This window comes from Pipistrellus hanaki, assembly GCF_964339955.1.
Source record: "Pipistrellus hanaki genome assembly, chromosome: X".
Taxonomy (NCBI): Eukaryota; Metazoa; Chordata; class Mammalia; order Chiroptera; family Vespertilionidae; genus Pipistrellus; species Pipistrellus hanaki.
Genome location: NC_140524.1, coordinates 30932406 through 30945935, shown reverse-complemented (window position 1 = coordinate 30945935; position 13530 = coordinate 30932406). Strand labels below are relative to the sequence as shown.

The following is a 13530-nucleotide window of genomic DNA, read 5'->3' as shown; positions in this document are numbered from 1 at the left end:
ATAGTGGGATAGAAATTGATCAGAATTGACACCAGACATTGCTTATGAAGTGATATATTACACCCACTTTTTACATACAAATGCATTTATAAAAAGTTTTGGTGGTAGATCTAAATAAGGCATAGAGAAGACAAGGGGGAGACCTTGAATTTGTAAGATAATAGAATACTGTGTTTTATTAGGTAATGTTTTTCATATTAATAGAAAGTTGTAATTTTCTATTTAAGATAGTGACTGGAAATGATGAACAGTTTCTCAGTTAATCGCAGCTTGAGCTAAAAATGTATTATGATTTAGGGACCTAGAGCTGTGGAGGAGTAGTCACATGACAAAGATTTGAGGAGTGACTCTGGAAACTAAATACATGAAGTGACAGAAAAATAGAGGCAAACTTCTTTGCTCAAAAAACCAAACTTCATCCTAAAGGCAGAATCAAGTTTTTAAAATTACACAAGGACTTCCAATTCATGAAGCAAGTCCCTTCTTAAAATGTTGGAAGGCAACTTAATATTTCAAAAAGTCCTATAATAAATAAAATGCCCAGGATTGCTGTTCCTCCAATTGTGCTTAGATTTTTCTGTAATATTACAGTTTCTTTTAAACAAGGGATGATTGTCTTTTAGTAGTTTGAGGAAGCAATGATAGCCTTAGGTAACAGCTTTGTTTCCTATGATTTTGTGGGTGTCGGCCTGTGGAATAATTAGGCATCTGTGGTTTCATCTTTTTACATGTATCTGTTCTGGCCTGTGTCTGCTGGTAGGCCTGGATCTAGATGTGTGTTCCTGTGTGTGCATCTGTTCTTGTGAAGGGCTCTGCATCTCTGTGTTCCAATGAGTGTCTTTGCGGATGTCTATGGTAAGATGAGTTTCTGTACTCAGTGGAATCATTGTCTGCTAATCCTTAAGTTTAGTGGGATCAGTAATAGTTCAAGTACCTGGTCTCCAATGGGATGTTGCTGTTCAAGACCCAGCTGTTATGCAGATGAACTGAATCCTGTGTGCTGGTTGGAGGAGCTGGAGCAGCTGGGCTGGGCTGGCTGCGGGTAGTCATAGACCTCCTCTGAAGAGAGTCCGCTGTAGGGGGAGGCTTCCTGGCACAGGTGCAGGCATGAGGAGGTGGCGGTGGCGGTGGGAGGGGCCTGAAGGTGAATTGGTTGTGTGGGCTGCTCTGCATGTCTAAAAGGAGAGAAGAAAAACACAAAATAGAGACTTACTCTCCCATTTGGCAGTCAGGAAAACACAGCCTGTCAGATTTCACATTTCAAAATAATATAACCTGTGAGGTGTGGTGAGTGTTAAATTTAGTCTCTCTGTAAAAATGTCACTTGACTTTCAAAGACAAGTGCCCACATGCTCATGAAATGTAAAGCATTCACAGTTGCATTTACATATAAACTCTTCAGGGATATTGCAGCTAAAAAAGTAAATGAGGCCGCCTTACACAATTTGTCATAGTTTCTGCTACTGAACAAATAAATCATCAACAAGACACAAAGTTACAGAACAAAAGCGAGCCGATTTCCATCAGCTGCAAAAGTCGCACTTTGGAAAATACCAGTGAAAGGCACACATTTATTGCAAGGAAAATCATTCAACACTTCCAATATAACTATAAGACCACCGTCTGGCTCGCCTCAAAAAAGGATGCTAGCCTGCCTACAAGGGAGCAAATCCATACTTCAGAAAAGCAGCTCATAAGTGTGTAACTCAACTGCCTGAAACTAATCTCTCTGTCAGCCCCTCTAGTCTGCTACTTGTAAAAATAGGCTAGAAAGAGTTTGTTCAGGTTATTATATATATTTCCATGGTCACCCAAAGCACACTCTGTAACCCCAAGCCCCCCTGCCACACCTTTCTAGGAGCTATGCCATATTAGCAGGAGCTTGGGCAGCAGGGTCCCTGTTTGTTTTGTTTTGTTTTTATTTGTTTGTTTGTTTCTGCCTATTTGCAGAGAAGACAGCCTGGGATAGACTCTGTTGTTGCTATTATTTTGTATGTTTCCACTGTTTTCCTGGTAGGCACACGTAAAGACAGTGAGTTAGAATTTGGCCCATGAGAAATACCCCAATTAAGCCCCTTTGAAAAGAAATTGCTACTGTAGCTGGTAGCCACCTCTCGTCTACAGGAGAAATATAATAGATGTCAAATCATTTCTTGTAGCACCAGCATGTTCTGGATAAACTTTGCAGACTGCAATGGCTTTGCCCCACCTCCCAAATGACTGAGAGTTGAAAAGCAGAACAATGCCAGAGACTTCTGATGCCCAGCAAAGGGCTCAGCTGGTTTGTGGGGATATATACTTTGCAGTGGCTGATCACAGGGGGAAAAAAAAAAGACTCATTTCAGTCTTTCCACTTTAAACTTGAATTTTGAACACATCTGTATGGTTTTAGTATTTAAAAATGACACTAGTGCTCCGAGCATGGCAAATTCCTCACTGTGTTTTCTAGTATAAGTGGCTCTCCCTTTAAATGAACTTGCTATATGAAAAATGGAATTGTACAAAAGATAGATAGGCATGAGAGCGGATACGATTCATTTTATAGAAAGAATTTCTTTAGATAGTTAGCTACCCTCATATATTTAAAAGGAACTAAAATGCTTCATGAATTTTCCAAATCACCTCCATTATTCCTGGCCCAGCCAAAATCCCTTATCCACTAAAAAAAAATCATCACAAGTACTTAACATCTCATTAATTTTTTTAAACTCCTGGGCTTGTACTTATAACCATTACCAGAAGCATGATTTCCATCCTTGGGAATCAAAGAAGCATTGAATGCTGGAACCCAAAGGGCCCTGTACAACCTCTCATTTTGAAGATGAGAAAACTGATACCCAGAGAACTGCTTGTCCAGTGATACTTGTTAAGTGAGTGGTATGGTCTATATTATAACTCATATGTCCGGACTCTCTGGCCAGTGCTCTATTTACTATATTGCAGATCTCTGTGATGAGTTTTCTTCTCACCTCCTTAAGATTTAGAGACACAATCCTCCACATTTTCTGGATTTTTCCTTTATGACATACCACCTTGCTTTGCAGTGATTTGTTTATAAGAGAGCTTATCTCTTAGAACCGTGGTCACAAACTGCGGCTCGGGAGCCACATGCGGCTTTTTGATCCCTTGAGCGTGGCTCTTCCACAAAATAACATGACCTGGTGAGTCTATTTTGAAGAAGTGGCATTAGAAGAAGTTTAAGTTTAAAAAATGTGGCTCTCAAAAAGAAATTTTAATTGTTGTACTGTTGATATTTGGCTCTGTTGACTAATGAGTTTGCTGACCACTGTTTTAGATTATATCTCCTTAAATTTAGGGGAAAAGGCAGCGTGGTGTAATGCTATGCAACACAGCAGAGTGAAAAGAACACAGAAGTTGGGGGAATGACAAATCTATGTTTGAGTTATGCTTCTGCTATTCTGAAACTTTAACCCCTTCTTTGTAAAATGGATACAGTATTTTTTCCTAACAATTACATTGAATTCATGTAAAATGTGCTTGAACAGTGTGCCAGTGGCCATTTGTTCTTAGTAGAAGTATGACTGGAAATGACCATAGGGGTCAGTCCTTCTCCATTTTAGAAACAAAGAATCAAGGCTTATAGATAAAATAACTCATTTAGTCACTCAACATGTATTAATTTGTCTGCCTATGCCTGATGATTCCCAGCCCAATACTCTTTCCATTATACTATTCCAGAAAATAAACGACTCTCTTCTCTGAATGTAACACTTACCATTCTTACAAATTTGGCTTCATAGATTGCAAAATTACAGTATCCCATTGATATCTCATGTTTTTGTCTATGTTCCAAAATAGAGTGTGTTTCTTAAAGAAATATCATCTACCCTGGAACTTAGAATACCACCTTCTTTGTTCCTTTGGAATTTTCATTCTGATGTAGCCACTGGATATCTATTTGATAGTTTACAAAGCAGTAGGTTTCGCCTGGGAGGTTTCCATGAAATGTATCCCAGTGTCATGGGGAAGATCAATGATACCCTGAAGAGGGTGCTTAAGATCATTCCCCTCAGATATATAAAAAGAGCAGCTGTGAAACACTCTGCAGATTTGCCATTTAAATCCATGAACTTAACAACATAGGGAATGGAAGCAAAGGGTGGGAGTCCAGAGTTAGAAGAAGAAATCAATTTTAGGTCTTGGGTTCAGAACACCTCCACACGATATATATGCTATCTATATATCTATTATTCTAATCAGTAATGTTTCTCTGAGTACAGTTGTTCAAAAGAAAGAAAGCTTCTATTCATTACAATTATTCAAAAGAAAGAACCAGTCATTATCATCTGGATTTACTGCTTGCTGGATTTCCTCAAAATCTTTGCAACTCACTTATATTTTGGAAAAAAGAGAGGTAAAAATTCTACTTCAGTTATACTTTATCAAAAGTTACAATCATGGTATTATTATAAAATACTATGCCATTTCTGCTGCAGGTAAAAATGCCGTACATAGTAATTTTGATATTCTCTCTCTCTCTCTCTCTCTCTCTCTCTCTCTCTCTCTCTCTCTCTCTCTCTCTCTTGATTTATACCTATTTTATTGTGTATTATTGTTTCCACATTTTAAATATGCAGAGGTTTTCCTACTTGTTAATACTGTTTTTAAAAGCTTTCACAATATTGGATTGTTGCACTGAGTGGAATACCTTAAGGACCTTAAGCCCTTATGAAATGCAAATCATCTCAGCTTCATTTTTTTTTTTCACCTCAGGAAAAAGATGGGAAATGCACTTATTTCCTCCCAAATGAAGTAATTTAATCCTTGGGCTCCATGAAATGGGATTTCCCAACATTAAACACTAATGAAAAATACATTAGGGTTCAGTGTCAGGAGCTCTAGAACACTAGGTATAAGGGTAAAGAGTCACATGCATTCACTTCCAAGTGTATCTGGCAACCATATGTTTCTGTGCCCAGGAAAGATGCAAAGCAGAAGGGGGAGTAGTGACTATGCATATGTGGATATCCATAGTTATAAAGCTTTTAAAAGTAAATTAAGTTTTCAGATGGAAAGGACCAATTCAAATAATATACTGGGATAGGATTCAGTTTCAGATTTGAGGTCCTAAAATAACTTGGTAAGAAAACCTATCTAGGGGAGTGAGGGTGGGAAGGTAGAGATATTCCTCCAAACTGAATATCCAAATCCAAAGCATGTTAGGTGTGCCAGAGCTGTTCAAAAACTGTAAGTCTTCAGAAACATTACCTTTGTCTTCAAAAGGTAAGAGGGAGAAGAAAATTGTCCAGTACACCTTTTTCTTTTTTTTCTCTCTTTTGCAAAGAAACCTTATTTTAAATCATGTGTCAGAGAAACTTTTAACCAGAAATTAGAATATCTTTCAGAAACATCATGTGGGAACTTATCAGAGTGTCAATCAGGTTTCTTTGCCCCTTTCATTTCGTTAGCACACACAGTAAATTTATCTGTAAGGCAATGTTTGTACTTCTAATATTCATGGTACTGTGTATCATCATACATTTGCAAAGGGCTTATGGGAAAACGGAGCTGGGACATATGACCTGAAGTTTGCCTGTAAAAGCGGGTGGCAGAACTTATGAGTTAATATGAAGTGGTGGAAAGAGTGTTATCAATTAGACAGAAAGCTCTAATAGTGGATGTGGATAAGACTCCTAACACAAGCGATGAACTAAGATAGCTGGTGTATATTTCAGGTGTATGTATGTATATGTTCATTTTGTGTATTCCTACATGACTTATTGAGCTGTATGCAGTTTTCTAGATTCAATATTTTTTAAATCTTTATTGTTAAAGGTACTACATATGTTCCGGATCTCCCATATTGACCTCTTCTAACCTGCCCCCATCCACCACCCAAGGCCTTTATCACCCTATTGTCTGTGTCCATGAGTTATGCATATATGCATAACAGTTCTTTGGTTTATCTCTTCCCACCCACCAACCTACCCACCTCCTGCCTTCCCTCTAAGTTTTGTCAGTCTGTTCCATGCTTCTATGTCTCTGTATTTATTTTGTTCATCGGTTTATTTTGTTCATTAGATTACACATGAATGAGATCATGTGATACTTGTCTTTCTCTGGCTTATTTCATCTAGTATTTTGAACAGATGGAGTCACACATATTCAAATGAAAAAAATTATGTTCAAATTGTTCTCAAATATACCAATAGCATGGAACAAATTAATATTTTCAAAACAAGCTTTGGCCCTAACTGATTTGGCTCAGTGGAGAGAGCATCAGCCTGCGGACTCAAGGGTCCCAGGTTTGATTCTGGTCAAGGGCATGTACCTTGGTTGCAGGAACATGCCCAGTAGGGGGTGTGCAAGAAGCAGCTGATTGATGTTTCCCTCTCATCGATGTTTCTAATTTTCTATCCCTCTCACTTCCTCTCTATAAAAAAATCAATAAAATATATTTTAAAAATAAACAAGATTTATAACAGAACTAAATAATTTTCTGTAGATATTAAAATAAATATTGTCATTAATACAGTAATAAGAAATACTAGTAGATCACGATTTCTTTAAAAATTTGACCAAAGTAGTGACACGTCTAGTTTTCCCCAGATTGTGGTCTTAATTGAGCCTTCTTTCTGTAGTGACATTATGACAATACCCTACAAATGATTTTTCTCCAAAATTACAATGCAGTGTATGTTGCCAAAAGGGACACATATATACCTAGAGCTCTGTAAAAAGGTCACAGGGAGACAGAAAACACATCTGCACTTATGGACCTTAGTTTGTGTTTCATTATCCCATTGGCCAAAAGGGGGGATAGTTCAACAATTCTTTCTCTGAAATTCCGGAATTGAAAAAAATCCTGAAAACTGAATATATTTCTGATTCAACTGGTGGCAAAACTTGATCTGAACTGATATGAGAATATGTATGGTGTTTATTTATATCATTTAGTGTATTTTCATATATTTAGTTATGGAAGTATTGATATATTTTGTTAAGGAGTGCTGGGCAAAACTGGGTGTCACACATCTATAAAATCTGAAAAATTCTAAATTCTGAAACAACTAGACCCCAAAGGTTTTGGATAAGGGATTACATATGTCCCCATTCCCCCACATTGACCTTTTCTAACCCACCCCCATCTACCACCCAAGGTCTTTATCACCTGTATTTGCATTTAACCACTTCCTTGAGCTCTTATGAGGCAATATTAATTAATGCTTACTTAGATCTTGGTAATCTATAAATGAGCAAGGAAAATTAGGAAACTAAGGACTACTGCCTTAACTACTTATGTCAAGTCTCTCAAGCTATTTGAAGGCCTTTGGTTCCTTGGGTTGCTTTTCTGAGCTATTCTCCCTTCTAAGCAGGAAATGATATTTTTTAAAAAGGCTTAAAAAGGAGGAAAGGTTTATTATTAATATTAATCATTACTATGAATTCTAAATGTATATTACTACTTTAAAACACTTTCTTGTCACAAGGAGCTTTCACAAGGACGCAGTTTATAAATTTGCATGTTATAGCTAATATCTATTAACTTGATAGTGCTCAGTGGCCATCAAATTAGTCTTGTGTCTCGCTATGGACATTTCTGTTCTCAACATTATAATACGAATGTAAGAAAATTGGTTTTCTGAAGAAAATTGAGTGAACAAGTATGCCTTATTATTTTTCTGGCTAAAATAATAGTGCCCAAATATTAATATACTAGTATTAATATATCATTAAATAAAAGTGGATTCATTAGTTAAGTCAACCATTGTATTGAAAAATAAATAAAGGCTACTAAGTAGCTAATAGTTAATAAATATTTATGTACATGTAAGATCAAGACACACACAACAATAGAAAAGAGGCAGAGGAGGAAGAAAGAATGTGCAATTAATAAAGCAACAACAGATGACTGCAGAAGAATCACAGAAGCTCTAAGGAAGGCTAACAATAGATTACAATGTTTTCCAGTTTACAAGATTTCAATCTGGTTCTGGATAACTCCACTATGTCAGGCTCCTGAGCCCTGCAATACTATGGACTGTCTTTGAGACTGCATAGTACATCCCCTTTAAGGACTCTGAATGGCCCTCTCAGTTAGCCAGCAAGTAAGAGAGTATACTCTATTAATTTTTGTCAATTAGGCTGATCTTTGTTGCAACCACTAAAAATAAAGATCAACACTGAAGCACCTACGCTCTTTTGACATGTTTGTACTGAAACTCATATTTGCACTTCAGTCTCTCCATAAGCTGATACTTATTTTCAAAGGATGTGCTACTCTACCTCCAGAAAGTCTAAACTTTCTATTTTCTAGGCTTCATTAGTCTCTCATGTTTTCCAGTGGGTTGTACAGACATAATAGTGAATCAAATATTCATAAGGCTGTCCTCCTCCAATCCATTTCCCCTGTCTCTGTTACAGGGGAATCCACCTGTGCTGTACCCTGTATTGGCTTTCCATAGTGCAATTAGCCAATCTTAGGCATCATAGTCAATATTCCTGTCAATAAATGGCTGGTTTGTTAACTCAATCAACTCTCTGACATAGATTAAGACAAACAAACTAGAACTTCACAACAAGAAAAAAAAAAAGAAAGAAAGGACTGTGGCTAAATTCTATTTTGCTTAAATGATTGAAGTAAGTGTTCAAACTACCTAATTTCATTGGTTGTAAAAATATAGGATAGATACATTTTTGCATATATTTTTAGAGTGGTTTGGAAATGTTAGAAAATGTATTACCTATTTCTTTTTCTCAGTAGAATGGCAAAGAGCTCTACTTTACAGCACAATTTGGAATTTTAAATGTCAAATTCCAAATATTACTAAATGGTATTAATTAACAATTAAAATTAGTGGTTGGCCAAAGCCTTTTTCACTATGGTCTTGAAGGAAACTCTGTTATCCATTATATATCATGAAACATGAAATAGGTAATTGCCCTGTTTTATCTTATGCTGACAATGATGCTGTGGCTTCTATTATTAGGCAGCGAAGTATGTCAAAAAGAAAATATAAAAATGTAATGATCCTTAAAAGTTCATATTTAGTTTATACTCAAACTAAAGTAGTATGTAGGTATTTCAATTATTTTTATTCCCCAAGTTCATTATTTATTTGCAAGTAGATAATGGTGGGCTATAAATTAATTGATAGCAAGTCATTTAATAAATTAATTAATAAATATTCTGAGTTTTCATTTTCAGAGCTTCATTTTTATTAGACTACTAGAGACCCACTGCACAAAATTCATGCATGGGGGGAGGGGGAGTGTGTCCCACAGCCCAGCCTGCACACACTCCAATCTGGGACCCCTCCAGGGCTGCTGGCTCCCAACTGCTTGCCTGCCTGCCTGCCATTTTGCCCCTAACCACTTCTTCCTGCCAGCTTGAACATCCCCTAACCACTCCCATGCCAGCCTGATCAAGGCCTAATTGCTCCCCTGCTGGCCCTATTGCCCCCAACTGCCCTCCCCTGCAGGCCTGGTCCCCCAACTTCCCTCCCCTGCAGACCTGGGTACCCTCCCCTGCTGGTCTGGGTCCCCCCCACTCCCTCTTCTGCCAGCTTAGTCACCCATAACTGCCCTCCCCTGCTGGCCTGATCACCCACAACTGCCCTCCCCTGCTGGCTATCTATGGCAGCCATCTTGTGTCCATATGGGGGCAGCCATCTTTGACCACATGGGGGTGGCCATCTTGTGTGATGGAGATGGTCAATTTGCATATTTCTCTTTAATTAGATAGGCTTATAAATGCCCACTCTATATTTGTTCAAAAAGCAATGGATGAAGCCCTGGCTGGTGTTTCTCAGTGTCTAAAACCTTGGCCCCACATACCCAAGTATGAGGGCTTTGATTCCCAGTCAAATGCAGATAGCTAGGGTAGGGAGTGAATGTGGGAGGCAACCATATGATGTGCCTCTGTTTGTCTGTCTCTCTCTTCCCCTCCCTCCCTTCCACTCTCTAAAAGTATCCCCAAGTGAGGATTAATAACAACAAAAAAGCCAATGGATTAAAATAATTCTAATGTTATTTATGAAAATGTAGCTCAAGGTTTAAAGCACAAATCAAGAAAAGATTATGACTGTGTCTAAATTTCTAAGAAAAATATTTTTCAAACTGCCACATGTTAAACAATGAGGGCAAGTTAAAGTAAGAGTAATAATAATAATAAAAAAAGCGAGAGACAGGAAAATCCTAGAAGATAAAAACTAAGCATGGAGATCTAGGAAAGGGTGGGGAAATGTTTAGCCCCTCCACTCCAAACTTTTATTTTCAAATAAAAACTGGAGAAAAAAGTACTGATTATTATTCTTTTTTGTTAATCCTCACCTGAGGCTATTTTTCTATTGATTCAATGGGAGGGAAGGAGAAGGAGAAGAGAGAGAAACATCCATCCGTGTGAGAGACATATTGATTGGTTGCCTCCCGTTGGAGGCCTGGACTGGAGCCTGCAACCAAAGTATGCACCCTTGAATGAAATCAAATTCATGACTCTTTAGTCCTCAGGCAAATGCTCCAACCACTGAGCAAAACTGGCCAGGGCAAAAGTACTGATTATTAATCCCACCATCTAACCATCACTGTCTAGCTAGTTGGTGAGAAAGTTCCTCTATACCTGTAGTTCCTCCAGCCCCAACATGACTTTAGAAACAAAGGGGACCCATGTACATCCAGTGGAGAAGTGGAAAGGAGCTTCAGCACCTGTACTTGGAAACTGTATAGGTACATAGCCCCCATCTGGGACAATGAAAAGAGATGTCACTGTCACATAAACTAGATGATTCTCAAATGTCACCCATGGTTTGCTCCACTGCTCTAGTTCAGCAGTTCTAGGGTACATGACCCAAACATACCAATGTTTGCAATCACTTGTTACTTACAATTGAGGACTAAAGTTCACAGATGATTTAAAATTGGTACATGAGAGTGGTACCTCTAATAGTGCCATTCTCACTGAGCTGCACTTGGATGGAAGAGAAAGGGATGGGGTTACAGCTAGTTCTAGGAAATGGGTACAATTCTGATCCTATAAACCATTTTAATATGTGATTTGTGTAGACACATGCCTATAAAATGTTTCTTTGCATACCATGGGAATGATAAAAGTTTGGTTATTCCTTACCAAAATAAAAAGTTGGGGAGAGGCTTTGGAGAAAAATCTTGGTATTTTCACAGGAGTATTTTACATATGTACATGTTATTCAAATGTGTTGGGGCCAAGTAAATTGAGAAATGTGATGTTGATAGTTAATGTTAGACTACTACTGGCAGCTATCAACCTTTTTGCCTGATATAGTCTGGGTTACTTAAGTAGTTTGCTAAGGGGTATGAGCTGGAAAGTGACAGTACCATATGAAGTAACAAGTAAGTTTTATTTCCCCTCTTGTATTTAAACAGTGCATCTACTTGTGTTATATCAAGATACAGGTCTGAATCATCTTTATCACTCCAACACACTTAGCCCATAATTTTATTCAATACAAGATTATGATTTTATTTTAAAAATTAATTAATTTGAACAAATTCAAAAATTTGTAGTTTGAATTCAATTACATTTATTTTATATAACAGAAATAATTACAGTGAGTATAGTGGGAGAGAGTGTTTTATGATGCCAAATTCTTATTTGACTGAATTCTTCATATTCCTAATAGCTGTTTTGGCATTGAGTGGGCACAGCTTATATCTGAAGTTTTCTGCCTGAAATATTTATTGATTAACTCCCTCATTATTACAAATTTTCATTTTCCTGTTTTTCAACATGTTATTTTAGTGAGATGTTAAACAGAGTTCTTTTTTTGGAGAGGTGCCAACATTAAGATTTATTACTAAGTTTCCCTTATAAACTTTTTATTTTATTTTATGTTATTTTGCCTTATAAACTTTGATTATGCTAAGCTATGCATATTTAACTATTTTCTTTTTCCTTCAAAATCTGATTCATTTCCTCAATTACATTATTGCTTATCTCCTTGGCCTCCCTCCAATTTTACTAGGTCTTTATGGTTCCCCAAACAAAATGCAACATTCTAGATGAACATCACCCAGAATTCAAAAAAGTTATATGACAAATTCTTTTTAATGATGTCTTTTCACATGTAGCCTCAAATTACATATAGATTGCACTTGAGACTTCATTAATTGGAAGATGGCTAATGAAGTCATGAGAAGGCAGCTCAATTAGGAAATATACTGCTATATTGATATAGAGGTGTTTGCTATTGGGTCAAGTGAAATGTCCATCAAAATAAGTAAATTAGTGGAATCTACTAAAAGGATGTTAGACTAGATTGAAAAACTGGTAAATTCAGACAGGTTCATCCCCACCCCCACCCACTGAGATTTAATGTTTGAATGCCTTAGGAAAACTAAAAAATTATCTCATTTCGAGGGGATAAAGTCAGCCTGCTAAAGAGAAGAAAAAAAGAGATTATGTGTCGAGGAAACTATGAATATACACTGAGTGGCCAGATTATTACGATATCTGAACGCGTAATAATCTGGCCACTCAATATATATATATATTAGAGGCCTGGTGCATGAATTCATGCATGGGTGGGGTTGGGCCAGCCTGGCTAGGGGGAGGGGACATGGACAGTTGGCTGGCCTGCCTGCTGGTTGAACTCCTGGTTGAGGGGACAATTTGCATATTAGTATTTTATTATACAGGATATACACTAAGTGGCCAGATTATTATGCATTCAATGATCATAATAATCTGGCCACTCAGTGTATGAGATTGCAATAATAATTATAATGGTAATTCTAGAAATAAAGAAAATATTTCAGAGGTAGTGCTTGATAACTGTTTCCTTGAAGAAAGTATCTTAAGCAAGTTAATTCTTAGTTAAGGTTGTTTAAATAACTTTTTCCAAATAGTACTCAGGGGAAACATTTTATGGGTGATAGGTGAGATGATGAGAGGGACAGAGTATTAAACACTGCTTATATGAAGCACATTTCTCAGAGGTTCCTAGTAGTGCTTGACTTTGGTGAATGAAGGAACAGACACTCCTTTCTATGTATTAATAGTGGAGCCTACACCAGACCAAACCACAGTGTCATCCTGGTTAGTGGCTGCATATGATGACAACCTGGACTTGATTCAAGTTTGCTTTTATTTTGGTTTACTCGCCAACAGCAAATAAGCACTGCAAAGGATATAAATAAAACTAGGACACAGGCAGGTATACATGGCTCCATGCTGCCTCTCTTGTACTTTACTAAGGCAAGCCTTGATGGGGTGGTCTTGCTAGTCAGTACAGAGTTAAGATGTCTAAAAGGGTGAAAGCAAATAATACTGTGAAATTGTTGTCTCTTATACTCCCAGTTTCATTAGCATTTGGAAACAGTTTATGTAAAGCATAATTCTGTTACTCAGGAAGTCATATGCAGGCTTAATATCCAGCTCCCTGAACTTCAAATTCTTGCTGTGGCAGCACCAAGGCAATTTCCTTTTATCTGTATGCACAACACAGGGCCTACATGTTTCCAATTTATTCCCACTTAGGGGATTTCCCTAGGCAAGTTTGGCCAGAGTCTAACATACAGCTTTCTAGTAGTAAT

At 37.4% G+C, this 13530-nt stretch overlaps 1 protein-coding gene across 5 annotated transcripts in view; it reads right to left on the bottom strand.

Annotated features, from left to right (window-relative positions):
• The window catches only part of TENM1 (teneurin transmembrane protein 1), a 915501-nt gene that overhangs the window by 397586 nt on the left and 504385 nt on the right, over positions 1-13530 (bottom strand). For all 5 annotated transcript variants that reach the window (XM_084870761.1, XM_084870765.1, XM_084870762.1 and 2 more), the window contains one exon: positions 935-1175. In XM_084870761.1, coding sequence (XP_084726887.1) covers positions 935-1175 — 241 coding nt within the window. The remainder of the gene's footprint in view (positions 1-934; positions 1176-13530) is intronic.